The following is a 25,593-nucleotide window of genomic DNA, read 5'->3' as shown; positions in this document are numbered from 1 at the left end:
GTGGGAAAAGAGATCCCTCGTGCACTGTTGGTAGGAATGTAAATTGGTGCAGCCACTACGGAAAACAGTATGGAGGTGCCTCAAAAAATTAAAAATAGAACCACCACATGCCAGCAATTCCACTCCTGGGTATTCATCTGAAGAAAATAAAAACACTAATTCGAAAAGACATGTACACCCCTATGTTCATTGCAGCATTATTTACAGTAGCCAAGATGTGGAAGCAACCTAAGTGTCCATCAACAGATAAATGGATAAAGAAGATGTGGCATTTATATCTCTCTCTCTCTCTATATATATATACACAATAGAATATCAACCACGAAAAAGAATGAAATCTTGCCATTTGCGACAACATGGATGAACCTAGAGCGTGTTATGCTAAGAGAAATAAGTCAGACAGAGAAAGACAAATGCTGTATGAATCTATTCACATGTGGAATCTAAACACCAAAACAAATGAACAAACATAACAAGACAGAGACAGAGTCACAGATACAGTACAGAGAATAGACAGGTGGTTCCTGGGGCCGTGGGGAGGGGAGGCGAGCAGAGAATTAGGTGAAGGACGTGAAGAGGCACAAACTCGAGCTGCAAAATAAATGGGTCACAGGTATGAAATGTACAGTACGGGGAATATATGCTGGAATTAATTATATAATAATAACAGTAATAATAAATTTAAACAACATAGTATCTTTCTCTTTTTTCCCTTCCCTTCCCCTCTCCCCCTTTTTTTCTGCTCACACATGCTGCATACTGCCGGTGCTCCACCCATACAAATGCCCCGATTCTCACCACCTCTGGCTATGCCAGTCCACCTTCCCAGTGCCAGCACTCGCACCTCTTCCCTGAGTGCTTTCTCTGGTCATTAAAGCTTGCTTTGCCAACCCATGTGGCAGACCAGAAGTGCCAAGGAATTTAAACTTCCCAGGAGCAGCTCTTAACAAATGACAGTTGCCTCGTCCCTCGAACGGGACAATTTGGAGAATGTATTGCAGTGTCTCCCACAGGAAACTCCTTGCTTTTGAATTTCTGTGTCAGGATCTGCTCCTGATAAGACAGTCTGGAAATCTTTCCATAGTAATCTATGTAGCGCTACCAGATTATTTTTTAATAGCCGTGACCCTATTAATTAATACTTAGATCGTTTTCAACTTCTTGTTTTTGCAACCTATGCCACAAGGAACATCTTTTCCTGTAATTGTTGTGCCCCACGTTTGGCCATTATTTATAGCAGTTCATGATGGGAAAGAGTCACTTGAGCTTCACCCAAAGTATGGGGATTATTACAATCATGCTGAAGAGCTGAAGAATAAGCAGTGAAATTAGCAAGGCCAAGAAGCAGCCGATACGGGCACAAACAACTCCCCACTGCAAATAATCGCATTTACAGCACTTGGCAGTTAGAGATTTGCCATTTGGATCACATGCCTGGGAAGGAAATGACCTGTGATCTCCGTCTGGCACTTCTGCTTGGTCTTTGGGGGACAGAGCAGCGCCAAGGACAGATTTGTGAACCAGCTTATTCTAGACACCAATCTGAAGCAACTTCTGAGACAGGTCTCAAGGCAGAACAGGTGGGCAGCTACCTGGGGTATTCATCTTTAAGAGCGGCTAAAACACTCACTGGTAGGATGCCAGGTAGGGCAGGCTTCCATCTCAAAGGTAAGTCACATTTCTCCTGAAATACACAGCACCCTCTACTGGAAATAATAAACCATCTGCCCTGGTGCCAACCTGTGTCTTGTATATTTTTTGTGAGGCAGTATGTACAATTAGAGGTGATTATTATTTTTCGGTGCCTATTTGCATTTTCTAAAACAAAAATGTACTGCTTGTAATGATAAAGTTACATTTAACTCTTTTGCTTGGGTTAAAGTCTCTTCCTTCTTGTGGGAATGTAAACTGGTACAGCCACTAGGGAGAACAGCATGGAGGTTCCTCAAAAAACTAAAAATAAAGGTACCCTATGATCCTTCAATCACGCTCCTGGGCATATACCCAGAGAAAACCATAATTCAAAAAGATACATACACCCCAGTGTTCATTGCATCACTATTTACAATAGCCAAGACATGGAAGCAACCTAAATGTCCACCGACAGAGGAATGGATAAAGAAGATGTGATATATTTATACAATAGAATATTACTCAGTCATAAAAAAGAATGAAACAATGCCATCTACAGCAGCATGGATGGACCTAGAGATTACCATACTAAGTGAAATGAGTCAGACAAAGAAAGACAAATATCATACGATATCGCTTATATGTGGCATTTTAAAAAAAGGTGCAGGGCTTCCCTGGTGGCGCAGTGGTTGAGAGTCCGCCTGCCGACTCAGGGGACACGGGTTCGTGCCCCGATCCTGGAGGATCCCACATGCCGCGGAGCGGCTGGGCCCGTGAGCCATGGCCGCTGAGCCTGCGCGTCCGGAGCCTGTACTCCGCAACGGGAGAGGCCACAACAGTGAGAGGCCCGCGTACCGCAAAAAAAAAAAACAACAAAGAAAAAGGTGCAAATGAACTTATATACGAAACAAAAACAGACTCAGAGACATAGAAAAAAACCTGATGGTTACCAAAGGGGAAGGCAGGTGAGAGGCTTGCGGAGCAGAGGTGAGTCAGCTGTGGCGATAGTAGCCTAGCCAGTCCCCATCCAACTCACCAGCAGACAAAAGACACAAGAGTAAAAGCCCTGCAGAGACCAGAACAAGCAAATGGCCAAACTGCAGTATCATAAGTTAAATAAATTGTTACCATTTTAAGCCATAAGTGTTGGGGCGGTTTGTTACAAAGCAACAAAAGGTAACTCTACATTCCACTTAAAAACCATCTGACCTTAAGCAAATCCCTCAGGATCGCTGAGCCTTAGTTTTCTCAGCTGTAAAATGGGGATAGTAGGGTTGTCCAATAGACAAGAAGAGGTAGTGTGAAGAGAGAGCTTAGCATGGGCTCCGCACCTGGCAAGCACTCCACTGACATTATTATCACCATCACTACTAATGTTACTGTTATCACCAAGGACCAATGTGAACACCTACTCTGAGGGAAGAGAGAAAAGAAAGAAGAAATAAAGGGAGAGGAGGAGTTAGAAAGGCAAAAATTAGGGCAGAGGGATGGGTTCCTTATTAACAATATAATTTCTATATGAATTGGTGGATGTTAGCTAAACTTACTGCGTTAATCATTTGCAAGATATATGTCATTACACTGTAAACCTTAAACTTATACAGTGTTGAATGTCAATTCCATCTCAATAAAACTGAAAGAAAAACATTTTTTCAATTAAAAGTTTTTAGTAATATAATTTGTATTTATACTAAAAATCTGAGTACATCATAAGGACTTGTGATTGTTGAGCTTTTAACAATTATATAGCAAAATCTTATTCACTTGGTTTTGCGAGGTGGCGCAACTGGGTAAAGTCCTTCTGAATGAATGGAAACTCTGAGTTACATTTAATTACACAAAAAATATCTTCGACTAAATGTTTCCAAATAATGAACTTAGGGGAGCCATTTTTATAACTAGATAAGAGCTTTGCATAATTAAGACATGATTATTTTTATGTAAATAGCTGGCGTGAAAGTGCTGGGGAACCAGTGAGTCTCTTGGGTGGCTAAATATTTCTTCTGTAATTTTTTTTGGGGGGGGGGCCTCGCCACCCGGCATGTGGGATCTTAGCTCCCCAACCAGGGATCAAACCCGTGCCCCCTGCAATGGAAGTGCTGGGTCTTAACCACTGGACCACCAGGCAAGTCCCTCTTCTGTAATTTTGTTCGTGGTTTTTATTTGCCCTCCTTTTACTAACCGTGTGACCTTACACATGTTACTGCTTTAAAGCCTCAGTTTTCTTACCTGTAAAACGGAGGTAATCATATCTACGTCTTAAGGTTTTGTGGGTTTAAAATGCTCATGTGCCTGGAATGAAGTAATAGCTCAATAAACAGACAGAAGGGCTATAGCAGCATTAAGTAAATGAACAGCTAAATGGGGAGGCAAGCCATTTGGGGTGTGGGGGAAGGGAGCAGGTAGGCAAGCTCAGAACCCTCACGACATCAGTAAGGGGGTAAAGGCCCTTCCAGCTGCTCTGTGTCCTTAATTTTATTTCCCTGGTGTCCTGTACTCTCTGCCTGAAGATCTCTTCCCTTCACAGTCTTAGGGGATGTTTTTTTTTCTCTCCTCTAGTTATTCTGCCATTGGAATCCCATCTGCTTACAGTCTTCCAGAGTTTCCTCAAAATTTCTGTTCTGCTGATAGCACCTTTTTCTTGCTTTCCAGCACTCTTCAAGATGTATTTCTTATACCTTTTATGTCACTTCCAGAAAATGTGGAAGAAGAGGACGTAGAAAAGAGTGTTTCTCATGGCACCATCTTGAAAAAGAATCACTGTGGACATTCTGAATCCCTGGTTCCTTTCCCTTTCGTCATATGGAAAGAAAATCCAGGGGGCTGTTTGGAGGCTGTTCTGTTGCCATCTCCCCGAGCATCCCTGGGAAAGGAATTTAATGTGTACCTCTGTTATCTCATTCCTTCCAGCATGAGGGGAAAATGGTCCCCTAGTCAATGAATGGCTCATGAATGAATGGGACAGTGGCTATAACTACAGGAATTCGTGGAGTCAGGCCAGAAGTGGAGCACATTGGCCACAAGCCCCTGCCAGTCCAGATTAATGGGCTTGGCTTAATGGCCTCTGCTTTAAGCTCCAGTGGTTTTTAAGCTCATCCCAGATCCAGGAGTCCATGACAAATGCCTACTGAGCACAGCCCTGGAAGATCAATAATGAAAAAGGGAGGGAAGGACGGAGTTGAACTGAGAGCCTCTAAGTGGCAGACAGTCTGGATTTGTCCCTGTGTTAAGTCCATGTTCTCACATCTCCTTTCCTCCACATTTGTTGTTTCCATAATTATACACCGAGTCCATCGTCCATCTCACTGATGCCTGAGCCTCTTACCAAAGCCTTCAGCAGACGTGTCAGCTGCGTGCTGACATTTTTTGAGTGCCTGCTAGCCACTGTCCTGGGCACTTCACGTGCGTTGCCATTTAACATTCTAAGTGACCCATGGGGTAGGTATGCTATTATCCCCATTTTAGAGATGAGAAAACTGAGGTGTAGAAAGGCTTAATGACTTGCCTAAGGATGCACAGCTATTATGTGACAGGGCCAGGGTAGCCTGGTTTTGGAGCCCATGACCCAAGCACCCTGCTTCTGTATTAGCATTCTCCTTTGAGATCACCTCTCCCAGCCTCCCCAAACCATGACACTCCGGAGGCTCAAGAAGTCAATCACTGAGCTGTTGACCCTCGGAGGGCAGGGGCTGCAGTGGTGCATCACCCCTATCTTCACCCACCAGAGCCAATCTTGCCATTTTTGCTGCCAAAAAGCCAGTCTGCCAGCAACAGAGACCAACATGGAGCCCTCAGGATGGAACCATCCCATGTCACTTGGTGGCGAGTTTTTTACATTGGACATCTTCCATTTGGGAAGAAGCAGTGATTCATCTTGACCGGAAATGGCACATATTCTGGGTATTGGTTTGCCTTTCCTGCCCACAGGGTCTCAGGCAGCATTACCATCTGAGGGCTCTCTTTCCAAGTATTTGACCCATTGACACAGGATCCCCTAGTGCATGGGACCAAGGGAGCCGATGTATAACAAAGGAGATGCAGCAGTGGGTATATGACCATGGAATCCACTGGTCCTTTCCAATAACATGCCACCCTGGAGCTGCTGGCCTGAGTGACGGAGCAGCCTTTTGTAGGTGCCGTGGAGGTGTCAGCTTGGAGATGATACCCTGTGAGGACGGGGCACTAACTTCTAGGACACAATATACCCTTAAATCAATGATTATTACATGGCGCTGTGTAGAAAGAAGACATGGTTCTGGAAATCTAAGAGTCGAAGTAGAAGTGGCCTTCATTGCCATCATTCCCAGTGACCCACTTGGGGGGGTCTGTGCTTCCTCCATTCTGCATCTTCTAGGCTCTGTGGGTCTGGAGGTCCTGGTTCCCAGAGAGAATATGCTTCCACCAGGGTACGCAGCAAGAATCCAATAACTTAAACAACAGCTATCACCTAGTGACTTTGGGTTCCTTGTGTCAAGAAATGAGTAGCCATGAAAGAGAGTCATCATTCTGTCCCAGGAATTGATCCTAAGCATCAGGAGGTGGTAGGATTACTGTTATCTACTTGGGTACCTAGGTGATACACGGGACATCTCTTGGTAATCCCCCTGCCCAGTCTTGGTGTTAAATGGACGGGCAGCAGCAATGACCTGAGAAGGGCATGGTAACAAGGGGCCTCATCTAGATCAGCAGAGGTACTAGCCAAAGGTGAGGAGAATCTAGAATAGGTGGCAGAGGGCAGAGAATAATACACATCGGCTGCAGTCATGAGGCCAGAAGCCATAGCGTGGACTGTAGGTTGTCTCACTAGCCATCCTTTTATAAGTCTTTTCAGGGAAAAGACCAACCAGAATCCTGGAGGAGCTGTTCCCAGACGGGGTGAACTTATTATACGATGCGAGCACATCCAAAGAGTCCAGGGAATGGACTGTAGTGGATGCTGTGATGCATCGCCTGGATTCCCCCTTCAGGGCTGAGGCATACGGTCCCTCTGGAATGACCAGGAGTACTGCCTGCTAAGATCTCAGAATTGAGGCCCTTGCAGGAATTGCCTTGGCCAAAAATAGCTGACTTCCCCAAGGTCATGTTCCCTCCTCGCGGACAGCCCACATCCAAGGTGGCTGATGTGAGGGTACAAAGGCCCAGCCCCCATGCCTCAATTTGGAACAACCCTAAAAAGCCATCCCAGCTTCCGAACCCCTACAGGATTGGCTGAGGCCCCCATCAGCTGTTACAATTGCATTGCCACTCAGCTTCTCCCTCTGCCCGTGCCCGTTTTTCTCACTCCCTTACAGGTGTTGATCCTGGCCCCCTCTTGCACACAAATCTCTATCTCAGTCTGTTTCCCAGGACGCCAGCCTGTAACAGGAACTGTGCCTGTTTGGCTCACTGCTGTACCCCCAGGACGTAGCACTGGCCCATGTCATAGCAGGAGCTCAAGAAATATTGGTTAAATGAATGAATAAACTAGAAAGAAACCACCTGGTCCTTGTGCAAAATTTTCCTCAATTATTGCAGTAGGGTTCCTTATCTCCAACCTGTCCAACCCACCACTGCCAGATTAATACTTTTAAAGTACCTCTCCTGCTCAAGAACTTTCAGTGGCTCCCCACTGTCTATAGACAATCCCTTTGGCCTGGGATTCAAGACCTTTAAGAAGCTTGCCCCAGTCTACCTGTCCCATCTCAGTTTTCAATTCTCATGTATCTCAGCCTAACAAGCTACCTGAACTGGACCATTAGCCTCCCTCAGACTCAGCTACGGCTTCCTCTTTTCATGAAATTCCCTTCCTATGAGATATCCTACATCTTCCCCAGTCTCCTCTGGGCCTTTCCAAATCCTTTTAATCCTTCATAGCAAGGCAGTAAAATGCAATGGTTAGAGCCCAGGCTCTGGAGTTAGAGGGAGTGGGTTCAGATTCCATCTCTGCCTCTTGTAGCTGTGTCACCTGGGGCAAGTTACTTTACCTCTCTGTGCCTCAGTTTCTTTATCTGTAAAATGGGGTTAATAATAGAATCTACCTCATAGGGAAATTTGGGGGATTAAATGAGACAATCTGGGCAAACTGTTTAGAACAGCACCTGCTCCTTAATAAACACTAAATATTGGCTATTAATCATCATCCTTGAGAGTGGGGTCAACACACTTTTTTTTTTTGCCACACTGCCGCTTTCAGGATCTTAGTTCCCCAACCAGGGATGGAACCCAGGCCCTCGGCAGTGAAAGCGCAGAGTCCTAACCACTGGACCACCAGAGAATTCCTAAACACACTTTTTCTATGGAGGGCTGAATAGTAAATATGTCAGGTTTGCAGGCCATACAGTCTCTACTGAGACAACTCAACTCTGTTGCTGTAGCATGGAAACAGGTGTAGATAATACATAAATGTATGGTGCGGCTGTGTTCCAATAAAACTTTATTTAGAGACCCAGTAATCAGGTCAGATTCGGCCCACCTGCCACCACCCGCCAACCTCTGCTTCAGGATTCCCCAGTCTCCCAGGAGACAATGACCTCTTCCTACAAGTCTGACTACTCTCAGCATCACAACAACAGCAACAACAAAATAACACATAACTTACAGATAATTAGCCCCATCCCCTGCCTCCTGGTTAGGTTAGAAGAGGGTAAGAGGCAGCACGCAGTGTAGTTAAGGGCACAGATGTTACAGGCAGACAGACTCAGGTTCTTAGTTCCACCTGCAGCCTGTGTGACTTGGGCAAATGATTTCACCCGCTGAGACTCAGTTTTCTCAGCTGTAAAGTGGAGACTGCACTAATTCAACATGTCCCCCCAACATCTTCTGGGGCTGCTGTGCTGTGTCAAAGAGAAACGTCCAATCAATGCTAGCTCTATTATCTTTATTATCATTTCACATCTACGACCTTCCAGCTACCGTGTTGCTTTTGCTGTTGGTAACCATTATAATACCGACAATGACACTATTCTCTGGCTCCATCAGAGCCCCTGGATACCAGAAGCCCTAGTGTATGTACCATCTTTGCACCCCTCTGAGGCCATGAACATAGTTGGCTGGCTGCCTGGCTGGGTGGCCAGAGCTGGGTCTTTACTTACGACTGGGGGACCCCTCCGATCCCGAAGCCCACCAGGCCCCGGAGCACCAGGATCCAGCTGTACACGGGCGCGAAAGCACTGAGGATGCCATAGTACAGGGTCCAGAGCACACTGATCTTCAGCCCCTGCGGAGAAGGAAGACACAGGGCTTCTCAGCATCTCCAGGTCACATGTCCCCTGCACATGTTCAAAGTCACCAATAGGGTCATGGTAAAGGGTGATCCACACAGCCAAGGGGATGCCCGGGGTTCTCTGCATGGGTGGCACCCACCCTGAGGGGGTGTGGGGGAAAACTGTGGATCATTCTTGGTTGTCCCAATGATTGGCATTTAACAGATACATCCCAGAGATGTTAGATGTCTCACAGCGCGTGAGACCTAATAAAGACTTACCCTGTGTCCTGCACCAGCTCGAATCAAACTTCCCACCCTACCATCTCGCAGTTGAAAACTGTTTATGGTTATCAGCGCCTAGATCTTCACTCTAGTTTACATATAAACAGGATTTTGGAAGGTGGGTCACGTAATTTTTCAGGAATGCAACTTCTAGGTAAATCAAAGGAGGATACACTTTGTTTTATCCAGAATTTTACAAAATGGTCCATCATTTCAGAAAACCGTGTTGCCAATGGCAACGCTGCGTGTGATAGCTGAGTGACTGAGGGAACACTTCGGCATCTGTCTGCATTCATAGGGCTTCTATGTGTATCTATGAATAGATTGATCTGAATCTTATTTCAAAACATCAGATATAAAGAAAAAGCATTGACAAGATTCCTTTAAATCCAAACTTATTTATAATTGGGGCAAATAGTAACTACTTCCTTTTAGGATCTAGGCAGAGTTGTGTGTAAATATTTGCATATTGAAAGTAAATTTATTAATTACCTCCTTTAAAAATTTTCTCCCTTGTATCATAGTTAGAGCATTATAACTGACTTCTTTATTATTTTTATTTTTTTATTTAATTTTTTTTGGCCACGCCGCGAGGCTTGCGGGATCTTAGTTCTCTGGCCAAGGATCGAACCCCGGCCTCTGGCAGTGCAAGCATGAAGTCCCAACCACTGGACCACCAGGGAAGTCCCTGACTTCTTTTTTAAAACTGTGTAAGCAGCTAGGTTATTTTATCTTTGAAATTATTTCTGGATTATTAGGGGCACTATTAAAAATTTTATAATTTTTTTAAATAAAGGGGACACTGTAGGGAATTCCCTGGCGGTCCAGTGGTTAGGACTCAGTGCTTTCACTGCCATGCCCTGCGTTCGATCCCTGGTCAGGGAACTAATATCCCACAAGCCGCATGGTGCAGCCAAAAAAAAAAAAAAGACATTGTATTTGATGGGGTTGAAAACCTCCTAGGAACACAATACTGCAGGACAAACCTGGTACATATTCCTGGAGTGTCAATTACCCTTAGAGACTGAGAAAAAATTAAGGGTGAATGTAATTTAAAATAGAGTTTTTATAACACAACCAACACCAAATGTATTATGGAGTAGAATGCAAATTTAACATGAATTTTAGACCCGCCACATGAGGTCTGAGCAGACCTCCCTCTGCAGCACTGTTCCTACGTCTGCAGGACTGAGTTCACCCTTCTGCCAGCTCCCCATACCCCCATGCTTCAGGGAGAAAGTGTGAGACATACTAATTTTAGCTTTAAAATGAAAATGAATTAAAAGTGACTAGAGAGGGAATTTGGAGGTCTACCAGATGATTTCAGGTCTTTTGGAAAACGATTTTAGGTGGAAGAGACAATGTTTTAAATAACTTTGCATCACCTTGCAAGCAGGCGATCTCCTTTTCACTTTAACCTTCACTTGTCTGATTACGCCCAAGAGGAAGTATCCATGTGGTGCTGGTCTTTTTTTTCTAAATTTATTTATTTATTTATGGCTACATTGGGTCTTCGTTGCTGCCTGCCTGCTTTCTCTAGCTGAGGCGAGTGGGGGCTACTCTTCGCTGTGGTGCGCGGGCTTCTCACTGCGGTGGCTTCTCTTGTGCGGGGCAAGGGCTCTATTCGCGCGGGCTTCAGTAGTTGTGGCTCATGGGCTTAGCTGTTCTAAGACATGTGGGATCTTCCCGGACCAGAACTTGAATCCGTGTTCCCTGCATTGGCAGATGGATTCTTAACCCTGCTGGTCTCTCTTTAACACCTTTTTAAACATCTGCTAATCTCTCACTTTAACAGAGAGGGCAGTGGGGCAACCATACCAGCTAGAATTTTTTTTTAATTAATTAATTAATTTATTTATTTTGGGCTGTGCTGGGTCTTTTTTGCTGCGCGCGGGCTTTCTCTAGTTGACGTGAGCAGGGGCTACTCTTCGTTGCGGTGCGTGGGCTTCTTATTGCGGTGGCTTCTCTTATTGCGGTGGCTTCTCTTGTTGCGGAGCACGGGCTCTAGGCCCGCGGGTTTCAATAGTTGTGGCACAAGGGCTCAGTAGTTGTGGCTTGCGGGTTGTAGAGGGCAGGCTCAGTAGCTGTGGCTCAGGGGCCTAGTTGCTCCGCACCATGTGGGATCTTCCCGGACCAGAGCTTGAACCCGTGTCCCCTGCATTGGCAGGCAGATTCTTAACCACTGCGCCACCAGGGAAGCCCCCAGCTAGAATTTTATAACATTGTTTTCCTTGTATTTATTTTTGCAGCTACTTCCTATTTACTGCAGTTGCTATTGATTTCCCATTTAAGGCTCTCTATCAAGTTTCCTTTTCAAAAAACATGCATTTAAGGATTTAAAAAAATGTTGATATAAAGAAAGATATTAAGTATATAAGAGAACAGGTGGAGCAGGAATTATTCAAGCCCAGGAAAACCTGGATCTATTGTAATAATGAATAACAATAATAATTAATAAATAATAAAGCAACCTTTCTGTTCCCCTAAACCCAGGGCTATGATATTGGTACCTGCCACACATACACTTGGTTCCTTTCTTTTGGCTTAAGCTAACTTAATAGGGATTTTCTTCCTTGGAACCCAACAAGTCTTGAATCAGTAACAAGACATCATTAGCAGCAGAGAAAATAAAAGAACAGAAGGAAAACAGCAGGAGGAGAGGAGAGGGGAGAGAGGAGGGCACCCAGACTGGCACATGGCAGCCAAGCCTCTCTCACGGGGCTGCCCGGCAACTGTGCTATCCCAGTGAGGTCACCGGGTGCCCCCATACCAGGCAGCAAAGACAAGCAGGCTGATCTGTCCTGTCAGGTCATAGCAGGGTACAGCTGGCTCTGCATTTGCCCGCCTATGCCAGGGCTTTCCAGCTGCCCAGAAAATGAGGACTCAGCAACCATTTGGAAGTACTGTTATAGCTATTGCAAAGGCACCAGCAGTGCCAACAAGCCCCATCTAAGCACTGCTTGGGGACTCTGCAGAAATGTCCTTTGGGCTTCTCATCACCTACAGTTGTCGTTCCACCTAACATCTGTTCTGCCTTTTAGATTGTTACCACTCCCTCCCTTCCTCCCTCCCTTCCTCCCTCCCTTCCTTTCTTCCTTCCATATCTATTAAGCATCCTCTGTATACCAGGCACTAGAGATAGATGGATAGATATTATACATTTATTAATTTGCTGATTCAGTTATTCATTCAACAATAAGCATGTATTGAGTGACTGCAGTATACCAGACACTTAGAGATACTGATACATATTATTCATTCATTCAATACACAGGTATCGAACACCTGCTGTGTGCCCAGCACTAGAGGTACTGAAATGTATCATTCATTCATTCACTCATTTGTTCACTATACATGTATTGAGCACCTGCTGTGTGCCCAGCACTAGAGGTACTGAAATGTATCATTCATTCATTCACTCATTTGTTCACTATACATGTATTGAGCACCTGCTGTGTGCCCAGCACTAGAGGTACTGAAATGTATCATTCATTCATTCACTCATTTGTTCACTATACATGTATTGAGCACCTGCTGTGTGCCTGGCGGTTGAGGTCCTAATATACATTATTCATTCATTCATCCATTCACTCTGCACACATTGACAGCCTACTGCTTGCTAAGCACTTGGCTTTGTCCTGGGCTAGGGCAGGCCACATGACAGCCAGAGTCTCTGACTTCATGGAACTCTCATTTGCATTTCTTAAATCGCAGCCCCATCATTACACTGGATCCTCACAGTGGCCTGTGGAAAGACGTTATTTTCATGACCACTTTATAAATCAGCACGTTGAGGGCCGACAGAGTTGAGTGATTTGTTCAGGATCAGCAGAGTCAAAACTGGAGCCAGGATTTCTAATGCCCGAAGCTGTACTTTGAATGAGCCACTCCCCTTCTCCAGGACCTTTGATGGCTCCCCATTACCTCTGGCAGAGAACATACACACGTGATGCAGGTGTAAATGCAGTGAGGACAGGTGGGCCTGGGTGAATGAAAGAGAACTTGCCCTGCCTTGCCAGCCTCAGCTCCAGACGAAAGCTAACATCACAGAGTGTGGATCCCAAGCTGCCGGATAACGCAGCTTTCCAAAAACCCACACCTCTTTTTACTTTTATGCAAAAATATGTGATTTTTGAACAGAGGCAACTGATTCAAAATCCCATAAAGCATTGCATGGGATAAATCATACGCATCTGGGGGCCACATTTGGCTCATGGCCCACCTGTTTGCCACCTGGAGCCTGGAAAGGCTCTCATCTTGCTGCCACTTGGATGCCAGGCCTGCAACCCCAAAGAAGCATGCTGATCTCATTGCCATGAGCATTGCTCAGTCTCCTGCAGGACTGTCTGGCTCAAGCCTCCTGGTACTCGCCCATCTTTCTCAAGCACAAGGAAAATAGTCACAGGCAAGGAAACCCGAGGATCTTCAAAATATTGAAAAGAGAGGCCCAGTGCCTGCCAGCCACCTCTTTTTCCTCCTTAGAGATAATGTGGTCCTGTAGCCTTTGAACTAGAGGATGACCTGATCACATTCTAAATCTTTTTTTTTTGAGTCCCAACCAAAAGTAGTTACCATTAATCACGGGCTAACCATGCATCTGTAAATACTGTTCTAAGTGTATTATATACATTTTCTTTTTTTCTTCTTTTTCGGTACGCGGGCCTCTCACCATTGTGGCCTCTCCCGCTGCGGAGCACAGGCTCCGGAAGCACAGGCTCAGCGGTCATGGCCCACGGGCCCAGCCGCTCCGTGGCATGTGGGATCTTCCCGGACCGGGGCATGAACCTGCGTCCCCTGCATCAGCAGGCGGACTCTCAACCACTGCGCCACCAGGGAAGCCCTACATTTTCTTATTTAATCCTCCCAGCAATCCTTTGAGCTCCTACTGTTGTCAACCCTATTTTGCCGATGGGAAAACTGAGGCTCAGAGAGGTAAAGCAGCTGTCTCAAGGTTACCTCGCTCGACAGGGGGCGCTACGTTATGAACCCGGATGCGTTTATCTCCATCTGCACAAGGCCACACACCCACAGTCGCCCTTCCTTTCTGCGTCTGCCACAAGCCCCCCGGCTGTATAAACTTCTGTAGGAATCAAAGCATTCTCGGGGCTTCCCTGGTGGCGCAGTGGTTGAGAGTCCGCCTGCCAATGCAGGGGACACGGGTTCGTGCCCCGGTCCGGGAAGATTCCACATGCCGCGAAGCGGCTGGGCCCGTAAGCCATGGTCGCTGAGCCTGCGCGTCCGGAGCCTGTGCTCCGCAACGGGAGAGGCCACAACAGTGAGAGGCCCGCGTACCGTAAAAAAAAAAAAAGAAAGAAAGAAAAGCGTTCCACCGAGTCCTAACCCCACATGTGATCCTCCTGCAAAGTCACGCAGCAGACGCCCTCACAGAAACCTCCCAGCTGAGCCAAGGAAGATCAGGGAGCTAAGAGGAGGTTCTCCGAGCTTGCCAAGGCTCGCCAGCTGTCTGGCTCGCCTGCTGGTCCTGGAGGAGTTCTGGGGAAGCTTTATAATTAGAGCCGGATCCATCCTCCACGAGGTTGGGCCAGAATTCCATGCTGGGGAGAAGGAGGCTCTTCAATCTGGTGGCACTTTCTCTCTCTCTCTCCGGTCACGCCAGCTTTATGTTGGGTGTGGTATTTAGCAAGCTGCTCAGGAGATCTGGAGGAACCCTCTGCAGACAGCCCCCTCCAGGCTTCATCTATTTGGGGTGGATGAATGTTCAACTAATCAAATGAATTCCAGGGAATCGTTCAGTGATGTCTCCCAGCAGCCAAGGTCAAGGTGATGGATGTGAACTCTGGAGCCAGATGCACCAGCATTTTAACACCGGCCTTGCCATTTATTGTCACCGTGAGCTTGGCAAATAGGAAGGATAATGGAAATTGAAGAAACATTTCCTCTGTGTCAAGAGCTTTCTGTCACAAGGGTCATTTACTCCCCGTAACAGCCCTATGGGGAAGACTATTATTATACCATTTACAGATGAGGAAACTGTGGCACAGACAGATTGAGCGCCAAGGGGATGGGGGTGGGCACCACCAGCATCTTCCACGTTCTGAAATGCACATCCTTGGGTCCCACTAGGGATATGTGATTTCAAGAGTCCACAGCCTCAGAGCAACGTCTTCTCTTTGCCCTTCAGTGTATCCCTGAATTAATTAGACCCCCACCAAATGCTCAGTCAGCATAAGTTTTGCTACTTCGTCAATGCCATCACAAAGATAACCCAGAGGACACGAGCTTAGGAGAAGTTGCCTTACTGTTTTCCTGCCATACTGGTCTGAGATGTTTCCCCAGAGGGTAGAACTGGACATCATGCCGACAAAGACCACCTGTGTGGGCAAAGACAGTTTCTGTTAGATAATGACATGGAGCATCGTGGAGAAAAGGAACACCAATTTGAAAGTGTGACGTCACACTCCTGTAATAAGAATGAAGCAAGCTTTACTGAGAACGTGTTGAGATGCAAATACTAGTCTACATGCTTCATGTTACTGTTTAAGCCTCACAACAATCCCATGGGGCGGGTGCTATTATTATCCCCATTTCACAGATGAGGAAACAGAGACTCAGAGAGGGGAGGTCACATGGCCTGGGTCACACAAGTGTAAGTGATGCAGCCTGGGCTGGAATCAGGCTGCATGGCTGCAGAGCTAGTATTTTACCAATTTCTCATCAAACCCAAGAAATGTCTTATGGCTAAAAAAATGTTAAAGGTTGCAAGGTAGAGTTTGGAGGATATGAAAACAGGAGACAGGAGGTTAGGATGGGAGTTGTAAGCCATTAGCAAGAGACAGCAACCATGGAGTGCTCACTGTGTGCTGGGTAAAGTCCTTGTTCCGTTGTTAACCCTTGATCAGAGCAGATGAGTTATAAATGCTCATACCCATTTTATAGATGGGTAGCTTGAGGTTTAGAAGTTTTAAGAAACCTGCTCTTATCCCAGGGAGGAGAGGGTAGAGACAGGTCTTAAACCCAAACAGGCCGACTAGAGCTCTCTTCACTGTTCTATCCTTTCCAGAGCACTCACCAAGTGTCAGACACCACACTGAATGCTTTTTACATATGTCTTACCTAATTCTCACAGCAGCCCTAAGGAGTGGGTACTATTATTATCCCCAGTTTACATATAAGGCCACTGAGGCCCAGAGACGGGAATGGCACTGCTTAGTGTGGTCTGAACCCAAAAGCATCCCTCCAGGCATGACCTAGAGCAGAGGGCTCCAAACCGGCTACACAGAGGTGTTCCAAGGGAGAAGCAGATTTGGACAGTTTTAAAGGAATTCATTTCCAGGCCCTCAACTTCCATAGAGATTCTTTCCTGAGAACAGGTTAGGGGTCTCACCAGTTCCCTCCTCCCTTTCTCAACCACCCCTCCCCCACTTCTCCCTACTGCATCCTCTCAATGCACCTTTTGAGGTTAAACCCTCCAGGATGCCTCCAGAAGGACACCAATGACACAGTTACAAATCCTTTCGCAAGTCATCTTGATTCCAATTCCATTTTATTATTATTATTTTTAATTTTATTTATTTATTTTTTTTTTTTGCGGTACGCTGGCCTCTCACTGTTGTGGCCTCTCCCGTTGCGGAGCACAGGCTCCGGACGCGCAGGCTCAGCGGCCATGGCTCACGGGCCCAGCCGCTCCGCGGCATGTGGGATCTTCCCGGACCGGGGCACGAACCCGTGTCCCCTGCATCGGCAGGCGGACTCTCAACCACTGTGCCACCAGGGAAGCCCCATTTTATTATTTTTAAACAAATTGCAGGAGAGCCTAATCAAGCTGTCAGCAAATTAGATCACTAAAAATAATTTTTCATAAACGACTGCTGTGTGCTCTTCAGCACGAGACTTGGAAGTTGTTGGAAAACATCAAGTGGCATTAGTTTATTGAGTTATTACAAAACTCCTTCAGTTTCCTCCCCCCAAAGTTTTTATATGTGAACAAAGCCTTTCATATTCGTAGCCATTCAATAAATATGAAAGGTAGGAGTAGCATAGTGGCTGAACCCTGTCTCATTTTAGCAATAAGTAATGATTCAAGAATGCATGACAGGGCTTCCCTGGTGGCGCAGTGGTTGAGAGTCCGCCTGCCGATGCAGGGGACACGGGTTCGTGCCCCGGTCCGGGAAGATCCCGCATGCCGCGGAGCGGCTGGGCCCGTGAGCCATGGCCGCTGAGCCTGCGCGTCCAGAGCCTGTGCTCCGCAACGGGAGAGGCCACAACTGTAAGAGGCCCGCATAACGCAAAAAAAAAAAAAAAAAAAAAAAAAAAAAAAAAAGAATGCATGACATAATTGGGAAACACTCCGTAGCCCTCATGAAGAGGTGTGTTCCTGATAAAGTGACTTATGTTTAGCAATTATTTATCAAAATTAATTCTATCTTGTTTTGATCTGTTGTTTATTACTAAAAATTATCATGATAACTTACTGCAGGAGAAAAATGTTAATACTCAGAGCCTTATGAGCTCAGAAAATTAAAAACAATAACTTAAAATGTCACAAAAACTATGATAGGGTGACAAATGAAGTACTTTCAAGCATAATAAAACATTACATTAAGATAAAATTATATGGAGAAATGGAATGAAAATACCAGTTCAAGAAGAAAACAAGACAATGCAAAATTTCCAAATTCTTCTGAAGAGCTTATTCATGTTATTTTTACACAGGTGATGGTGGGTAGCAGATAAATATTTCAATTCCATTGGACACATTAAAAAGAGTGATATGGGACTCCCCTGGTGGCGCAGTGGTTAAGAATCTGCCTGCCAGTGCAGGGGACATGGGTTTGAGCCCTGGTCTGGGAAGATCCCACATGACACCAAACAGCTAAGCTCGTGTGCTACTGAGCCTGCGCTCTAGAGCCCGTGAGCCACAACTACTGAAACCCGCGCACCTAGAGCCATGCTCCGCAACAAGAGAAGCCACTGCAATGAGAAGCCCACACACAACAATGAGTAGCCCCCGCTCGCCGCAACTAGAAAAAGCCCACGCGCAGCAACGGAGACCTGACGCAGCCAAAAATAAATAAATAGATAAATAAATAAATAAATTTTAAAAAAATAAAAAATGAAGAGTGATATGAAAGTTTTATTTGAACTTTTAATATTTCAATACTCCAGAAATTATATATGCTGCAACTATAATTTTAAAGTTTTAACGTCAATTTAAAAACTTGTGAGACTCCTGGGGGCTGCATAGTTTTTACACAATTCTTTTCTAGATTAGTGAGAGCAAAAGTGTTTGATGATTACTGTCTTGGGGTAAAGTGTGGCCTTAGTCATGTGCTAAATGATATCCTTACATCCCGAAAGAGTCAAGCATCCCTGTAAACACCCGTTTCCCCCCATTCTCACTCTCCCAGGGGAGACCTAGGCACCGCAGAGTACTGGTTATATATCACAGTAATTACGGTAACCTCACACAGTATTGCCTGTGACAGCAACGATGGTCAGTCTCATCCTTCTTAGGTACTTTATGCAGCTGAAGCAGCTCCTGCAGTGCCCTAACTTTTCTGCAGAAAACTTGACCATGGAACTTCACTGCTTTACTAGCCCATGAGTCCAAACCTGATACCATAGGAAAGTGATCCAGGGCAGTAAACTGGGGGCAGGGGCTCTGAGTCTGCCTGGCCTTGATTTCAATCCTGCCTCTGCCTCTGGTAGGCTGTGTGAGTTTGGGCAAGTCATAACACCTGTCTGAGACTTAGTGTCCTTATCTGTAGAAATGGGAGGAGTAATAACAGCACCTCTTTTATAGGTTGAGAGGGTTGAAGAGGTAAAGCATGGAAAACCCCTAGCACAGATGCTAGCATATAAGTGCTCGTTGATAAATGGTGGCTGTTAGGAACCAATGACAAGGGATCAAAAAGGCCTCGCATCACGAAAACACAGACCTGTGATTATTCCTTAGGAGGTATTAGTGAGAATGAAGAAAGAAAGAAGCATCATTTACCCGACCTCTACCATGTGCTAGGCACTCTAGGGATTTTGTTGACCATCCGAAGTCAAACAGGCGTTATCACCCCTATTTTGCAGATGATGAAATAGAGCCGAAAGTGTCTCATTCAAGGTCACACATCTCAAGGTAACTAAACCACAAAAATCCAGATGTATGCGCTTATGAAGTTCCTTATTGCCTTGTTGCCAAAGGCCAAAGGCACTCAGGCCATTCTTGAACAGCTGTCCATAGAAAAACAGCATTCTGGGAGGCATTCCTAGTCAGCAATGACTCTGCCACTAGCTAGGCTGTGTGACCTTTTGTGAGTGACTTAACCTCTCTGCACTCATCTTCCTCAGCTCATAACAGTACCTACCTCATAGCATTGTGAGGATTAAAAAGCACAATGTATATTGCACATATATTGTATACAGTGTATATAAAGCCATTTGCACTGTAAATGCTCAATAAACATTAGCTTTTGTGGGTATCATTATTTTTATCCTCTTATCCAGCCTGGCCATTCCCCTCCCTTTTAGAAGATTGCCGTTGAACTATCTCTGACAAAAATTAAGCGTCTGACTCATGCTCCTCCAAGCCTTAGTTCCAGGGAGCAGCAGCTCCTATGATTTACTGAACATGTACTATGTTGTTTCCAATCCTCAAGTCACCCTCATGTGGGAGGAACTGGCATCTTTTTGGAAGAGTGAGGCTTATAAGGTTTAAGTGATACGATCAGGTGCGTTCCAGCTTCCTGGCAATTGAGCAGGATATCTGGGGCCCCCAGGTAGCTGGAACCCTCAGGAGAGGTTAGAGTTGGCTGCAAAGCTGCCAGGATATGTGAGATGGAGAAGGGAGGAGGAATCTGAGGTAATGGTGTTTCCATTCAGGGTTTAAGTCTTTTCTGTTGAGTCCTTGGCAGCAGAAGGAGGAGGGGGACATCCTACAGAAACCACCCCTCCCCCCGGGGAGACCAGAAATGTGCACAAAAGGAAAGAGCTGCTGGGCTGCCTACCGAGGTCAGCAACGCCACCTGCCAGCTGGGCAGCCGCCACTCGCAGTGCAGCTGCGGCGCAAGGATGCTCAGGATCATCATCTCCATGGCGTCAGCCATCTGCAGGGAGCAAGCAAACAACATGAGGCCAGGATGCCGCCTGGCCAGGGCCGGCTGGCCCCTCACCAAGTCCACGACCCCAAGCAAGTGTGTACAAAAATCCCTCTTCTACCTTCTGCTGAGTGCCCTATCACACATCAAAACACACTGGAAGTTGGGACTTCCCTGGAGGTCCAGTGGTTAAGACTCCACCCTCCCAATGCAGGGGGCACGGGTTTGACCAGGGCGGGGAAGTAAGATCCTGCATGCCGATCCCGCGTGCCGCTGCAGAGTGGTCAAAAATACAATAGATAAATTAAATTTTAAAAACACACTAAAATAAAGCACCGCCTGGAAGGGTGGGATAGGGAGGGTGGGAGGGAGGGAGATGCAAGAGGGAAGAGATATGGGAACATACGTATATGTATAACTGATTCACTTTGTTATAAAGCAGAAACTAATACACCATTGTAAAGCAATTATACCCCAATAAAGATGTTAAAAAAAAAAAAACAAACACTGAAAGCTCCAGTAGTTAAAACAGTGTGGTGCCATGCAGGAATTGACAACTAGACATTCAATATTCTTTGTGTGTGTGTGTTCTCCCGTGTTTGGAAAAACTTAGGGGCACTCCCCGAATGAAGTGGTAAGATATCATATTTCAAAAATCAGAAAAACATTTTTATAGAGGTAGAGAGACAATGACCTTTTTGTCTTATAGCTCAATTAAAAACTAGTTTCTCTTTGGTCATCGTTCATGTAGAATTGTCAGTATAGTTAATGAGTGACCTTTTAACATTATTAAAACATACTGGGAAGCCCTGGTAGTTAAATATAGTGGTACCTTTACTGGATTAAACAGACAGAGCAATGGCACAGAAATGAGAGTCAAGAAGCAAACCCATGTAGCCGTGGGAATGTGGTGGATGATAAAGGCGGCTCTGCAAATTAGTGGGAAAAATGATGTGGGGAAATTGATGACTGTTTGGTAAACTATGTAGTTAAATCTCAGTCTTGCACTAGTTACAAAAAATCAATTTCAATTGTATTAACGGTCTAGATGCATTATTTGCTTTAGGTAGATTAAGGGAGTTCGACGAGGGCTCATGAGCCCCTTAAAACGAAGGCACATTTTGATCTGTGCATGTTTTTCTAGGGTGAGCCTCACAGATGACATCAGAATCTTATAGAAGCCCTGAGCCTCAAAGGGTTGAGAACCACTTAATTAACCAGAAGCTTCAACTTCTCCTTGAGGGCAATTGTCAACCACACCTAACCTCCGCAGCCCCCAACCCCCAGACCTTCATTATCACCCAGGGTCACTCAACCCAAACTCTGCTGATTCAAGCAAAGGCTCTATGTGGAAGGAGCTGTGTCCTTCCATGTAGACCATGGAAAGCCAGTTGAGCAGCACAGGTGTTCCTTGGAAACTGAAGGTGAGGTTACTGTCCCCAGAGATACTTGCCCAAGCCAAGCCGGTGAGAACAGAGAGCTTCCATTGAAATTTTCCAAAACCAATGGCTTCCACCGCATCTTCCACCATGAAAGTATCTGGGAAGGAGAAGGGGGAGGTGGAGGAAGGAGTCAGTGCACCTTGCAGTTGTCCTAGTGTGTGTGGCCTAGGTGGGGGCGGGGGGGGGGTCCCTGGCCAAGCTCTTTAAAGGCAGTGCATGCTGCTTCTAGAACTTATCCTAGAAAAACCTTCCAGCAAGCAAGAAGGTATATCTTGCTGCAAAGTCCAACGCAACATTGTTTCTACAAAAGGAAAAACTGGACAACCCAGAATGTCTATCAACAGGGAATTGGTTAAATTATTTTATATATTATATTTAAATGTTTATATATCTACATTATGAAATACAACCCATCTGTTTAAAAATGGGCAGATATAGAAAGATGCATACAGTATATATTGCTAATTTTAAGAAAACAAAGCAAGATGGACCACGGGGAGCAAGATTAAGTGTCCACAGACTGTCGACAGGGTTATCTATCAGCATTCACTTTTTTGTACATTTCGATCATGTCTGAATGCTTCCTAAATAAACACACATTATTTGTATACTCAGAAAAAAAAAAAGGATATAATTTAGAAGCTCATAAGTGTTTTGAGAAAGACGAAAAGACTAACTGCAATGTGGTGTGCTGGATTGGTTCCTGTAACAGCACTGCTGGGAAAACTGGTGAAATCTGAATGAAGTCTGGAGTTTCCTGGATAGTACTGCACCGGTGTTAATTTCTTAGTTTTGACAAGTGTGCCATGGTTAAGTAAGATGTTAACTTTAGGGGAAGCTGCATGAAGAGTATATGAAAAAATAACAAACAGACAAAAAAGATTTTGAGAAAGACAAAAAGAGTATACGAGAACTCTCTGTGCTATCTTTGCAACTTTTCTGTAAATTTAAAATAATCCAGGGACTTCCCTGACAGTCCAGTGGTTAAGACTCTGCGCTCCCAATGCAGGGGGCACAGGTTCAATCCCTGGTCGGGGAACTAAGGTTCGCATGCTGCACAGCAAAGCCAAAAAAAAAAGTCCAAAATAAAAAGTTAACTAAAAAATAAAAATACTAAAGGAGCATGCTGGGTGGCCTTCCTGTGGGGCCTCTGAGGATCACATCAGCCTCTGCTGGGAGTTGTCATCTTATTAGAATTTCAATCATGGGCCCCTTATAGCAATCATAATTTTCTCTAGAAGTATGAGCTGGTGTTTATCACCCCAGCGGGGTCTGGTTTCCTTCAGTAAAAATACTGAGGAGAAAGCAGAGTGAGTTCTATAACATCATCAATAATAAGAACAGTAATAGTAATAATATAATGGTGTCTTTATGGAGTGCTCCCTGTGGGTCAGGCACTGCCCTAAGAGCTTGATGTACATTATCTCATTTACTCCCTGTCACAACTACTAGTTAAGGCTCAGTCTTAGCCCCATTTTACAGAGGAGGACATGAACTTGCCCACTGTTAACGTAGCTGGCACACTGAGATCTGGGAATTGAGCCCACATCAGCCTGAGCCTGAAGCCACTGCTTCTAACCTCTGCCTCCCCTTCCTCCCCAGTCATTGCCTCCTTAGATCTGCCAACAACAGGCCTTGGGCTCAAGCCATTAATCCTCTCGTTGGGAATCGCTTTCAGGAATGCATAGAATGTTTTCAGCCATCAGCATCGTCAGGTGGTGAGGGGAGACCAGGTCCCCTAGCACGGCTTCAAGTCTCTTGTTTGACCATCTGTATGCAGAGGGAGCACAGGGTCATGGGTAGGAATGTGGTCTCTGAGGCCAGATTTCCTGGGTGTAAATCCAGCTTGGCTAAGTTCTAGCTGTGTGACCCTGGGCAAGATACTTAACCTTCTGTACTTCCGTGTCCTCTCCTGGAAAATGGGAAAGATAATCGTAATACTTCCAATTGGAACTGTTGTGAAGATCAAATGGGTAATATGTGTAAAGTGCTTAGAACAGTGCCTGGCACAGAGGTAATCCTCAGCCTGTGTCTGCTGCTCTAACCACTTCTGTCATCTTCACAATCACCACTGCCACCATCATCATTACATTATCATCAGCACCATCATCATCTCATCATCACCATCACCATCACCATCACCATCATCATCATCATCACCATCACCATCACCATCTCATCACCATCACAATCATCATCACCATCACCATCACCACCCTCATTATCACCATCACCATCACCATCTCATCATCGTCATCATCATCTCTATCACCATCACCATCATCATCACCATCTCATCATCGTCATCATCATCTCTATCACCATCACCATCATCATCACCATCTCATCATCGTCATCATCATCTCTATCACCATCACCATCATCATCACCATCTCATCATCGTCATCATCATCTCTATCACCATCACCATCATCATCACCATCTCATCATCGTCATCATCATCTCTATCACCATCACCATCATCATCACCATCTCATCATCGTCATCATCATCTCTATCACCATCACCATCATCATCACCATCTCATCATCGTCATCATCATCTCTATCACCATCACCATCATCATCACCATCTCATCATCGTCATCATCATCTCTATCACCATCACCATCATCATCACCATCTCATCATCGTCATCATCATCTCTATCACCATCACCATCATCATCACCATCTCATCATCGTCATCATCATCTCTATCACCATCACCATCATCATCACCATCTCATCATCGTCATCATCATCTCTATCACCATCACCATCATCATCACCATCTCATCATCGTCATCATCATCTCTATCACCATCACCATCATCATCACCATCTCATCATCGTCATCATCATCTCTATCACCATCACCATCATCATCACCATCTCATCATCGTCATCATCATCTCTATCACCATCACCATCATCATCACCATCTCATCATCGTCATCATCATCTCTATCACCATCACCATCATCATCACCATCTCATCATCGTCATCATCATCTCTATCACCATCACCATCATCATCACCATCTCATCATCGTCATCATCATCTCTATCACCATCACCATCATCATCACCATCTCATCATCGTCATCATCATCTCTATCACCATCACCATCACCATCACCATCTCATCATCATCATCATTATCATCTCTATCACCATCATCATCATCATCATTGTGGCTGCCATCCTCAGCCAAGTGTTAGTCAATGTTGTTGACCGTCAGGGATTATGATATAACCTTGCCTGCTGAAGAAAGCCATGTAGGTCCAGCCCCACACTTCCAGTGTCACCCCTGGCCTCCAGGCCCTCCTACCTGCCCCTTCACAAGATCCCTCTGAGCATACCACCTGGAGAGGCAACCCTGGTACCTCAGAGCCCCTGACTGTGGCCTGGGCCGATGCCCCAAATTCAGGGTCCCCTCACCGTCAGTGGGATTGGCAAACTCCTTAGGCACAGCTGCCCCATCATCCAGCTCGACGGCCTCTAGGCCTGCACGGACCCCTTCAATCTGGACCTCATGCTCTCCCGAAGCCGTGTCGTCCTCTGACCTTGCACTCTCGCCTGTGCGACGGAATTTCACCACCCTAGAGGACAGAGCAAATCTGGTCATGATGGCTAGAACTCCTCCTCAATGGCCTTGCTGTATAGCTGTTGTGTCCAAGACAGGTGACAAGCTTTTCTCTCATGGTCTAGAGAGTTGAATGGGTGGAGGAGAGGTGGGGGTGGGCATTTCTGTTGAGTTGGACTGTGGGGAGGGTGACAACTTTAAGGGCTGCCTAGTACAGTTGGATGGGTTGGGCACTGCACAACTCCAGGGGGAGCCCTGTTCACATGGTAAGTTATGTGAATGAGGATATCCTTGCGCTAGACCTAAAAACTGGTTGGAAGTACATGTGTTTCAGAATTTACGTTCCTCTATCTATATCTAATGGAAGTAACAATTTGGTCACCTAAGGGTAACATTATGCCCACCAAAAGTTGCCCACA

General features: G+C 45.5%; 1 protein-coding gene across 3 annotated transcripts in view; it reads right to left on the bottom strand.

Moving 5' to 3' along the window:
• Nucleotides 1-25,593, bottom strand: part of SVOP (SV2 related protein) — an 86,496-nt gene that overhangs the window by 40,635 nt on the left and 20,268 nt on the right. For 2 of the 3 annotated variants that reach the window (XM_024741584.1, XM_024741586.1), the window contains exons 2-6: nucleotides 25,030-25,190; nucleotides 21,599-21,684; nucleotides 20,056-20,154; nucleotides 15,358-15,429; nucleotides 8,703-8,827 (exon numbers count right to left, since the gene is read on the bottom strand). In XM_024741584.1, coding sequence (XP_024597352.1) covers nucleotides 8,703-8,827; nucleotides 15,358-15,429; nucleotides 20,056-20,154; nucleotides 21,599-21,684; nucleotides 25,030-25,190 — 543 coding nt within the window. The remainder of the gene's footprint in view (nucleotides 1-8,702; nucleotides 8,828-15,357; nucleotides 15,430-20,055; nucleotides 20,155-21,598; nucleotides 21,685-25,029; nucleotides 25,191-25,593) is intronic. The other variant, XM_024741585.1, reaches the window with a different exon arrangement.

The sequence above is a fragment of the Neophocaena asiaeorientalis genome, unplaced genomic scaffold, assembly GCF_003031525.2.
Source record: "Neophocaena asiaeorientalis asiaeorientalis breed wild unplaced genomic scaffold, Neophocaena_asiaeorientalis_V1.1 scaffold648, whole genome shotgun sequence".
Classification (NCBI taxonomy): domain Eukaryota; kingdom Metazoa; phylum Chordata; class Mammalia; order Artiodactyla; family Phocoenidae; genus Neophocaena; species Neophocaena asiaeorientalis.
This window is presented reverse-complemented; position numbering and strand designations above follow the sequence as displayed.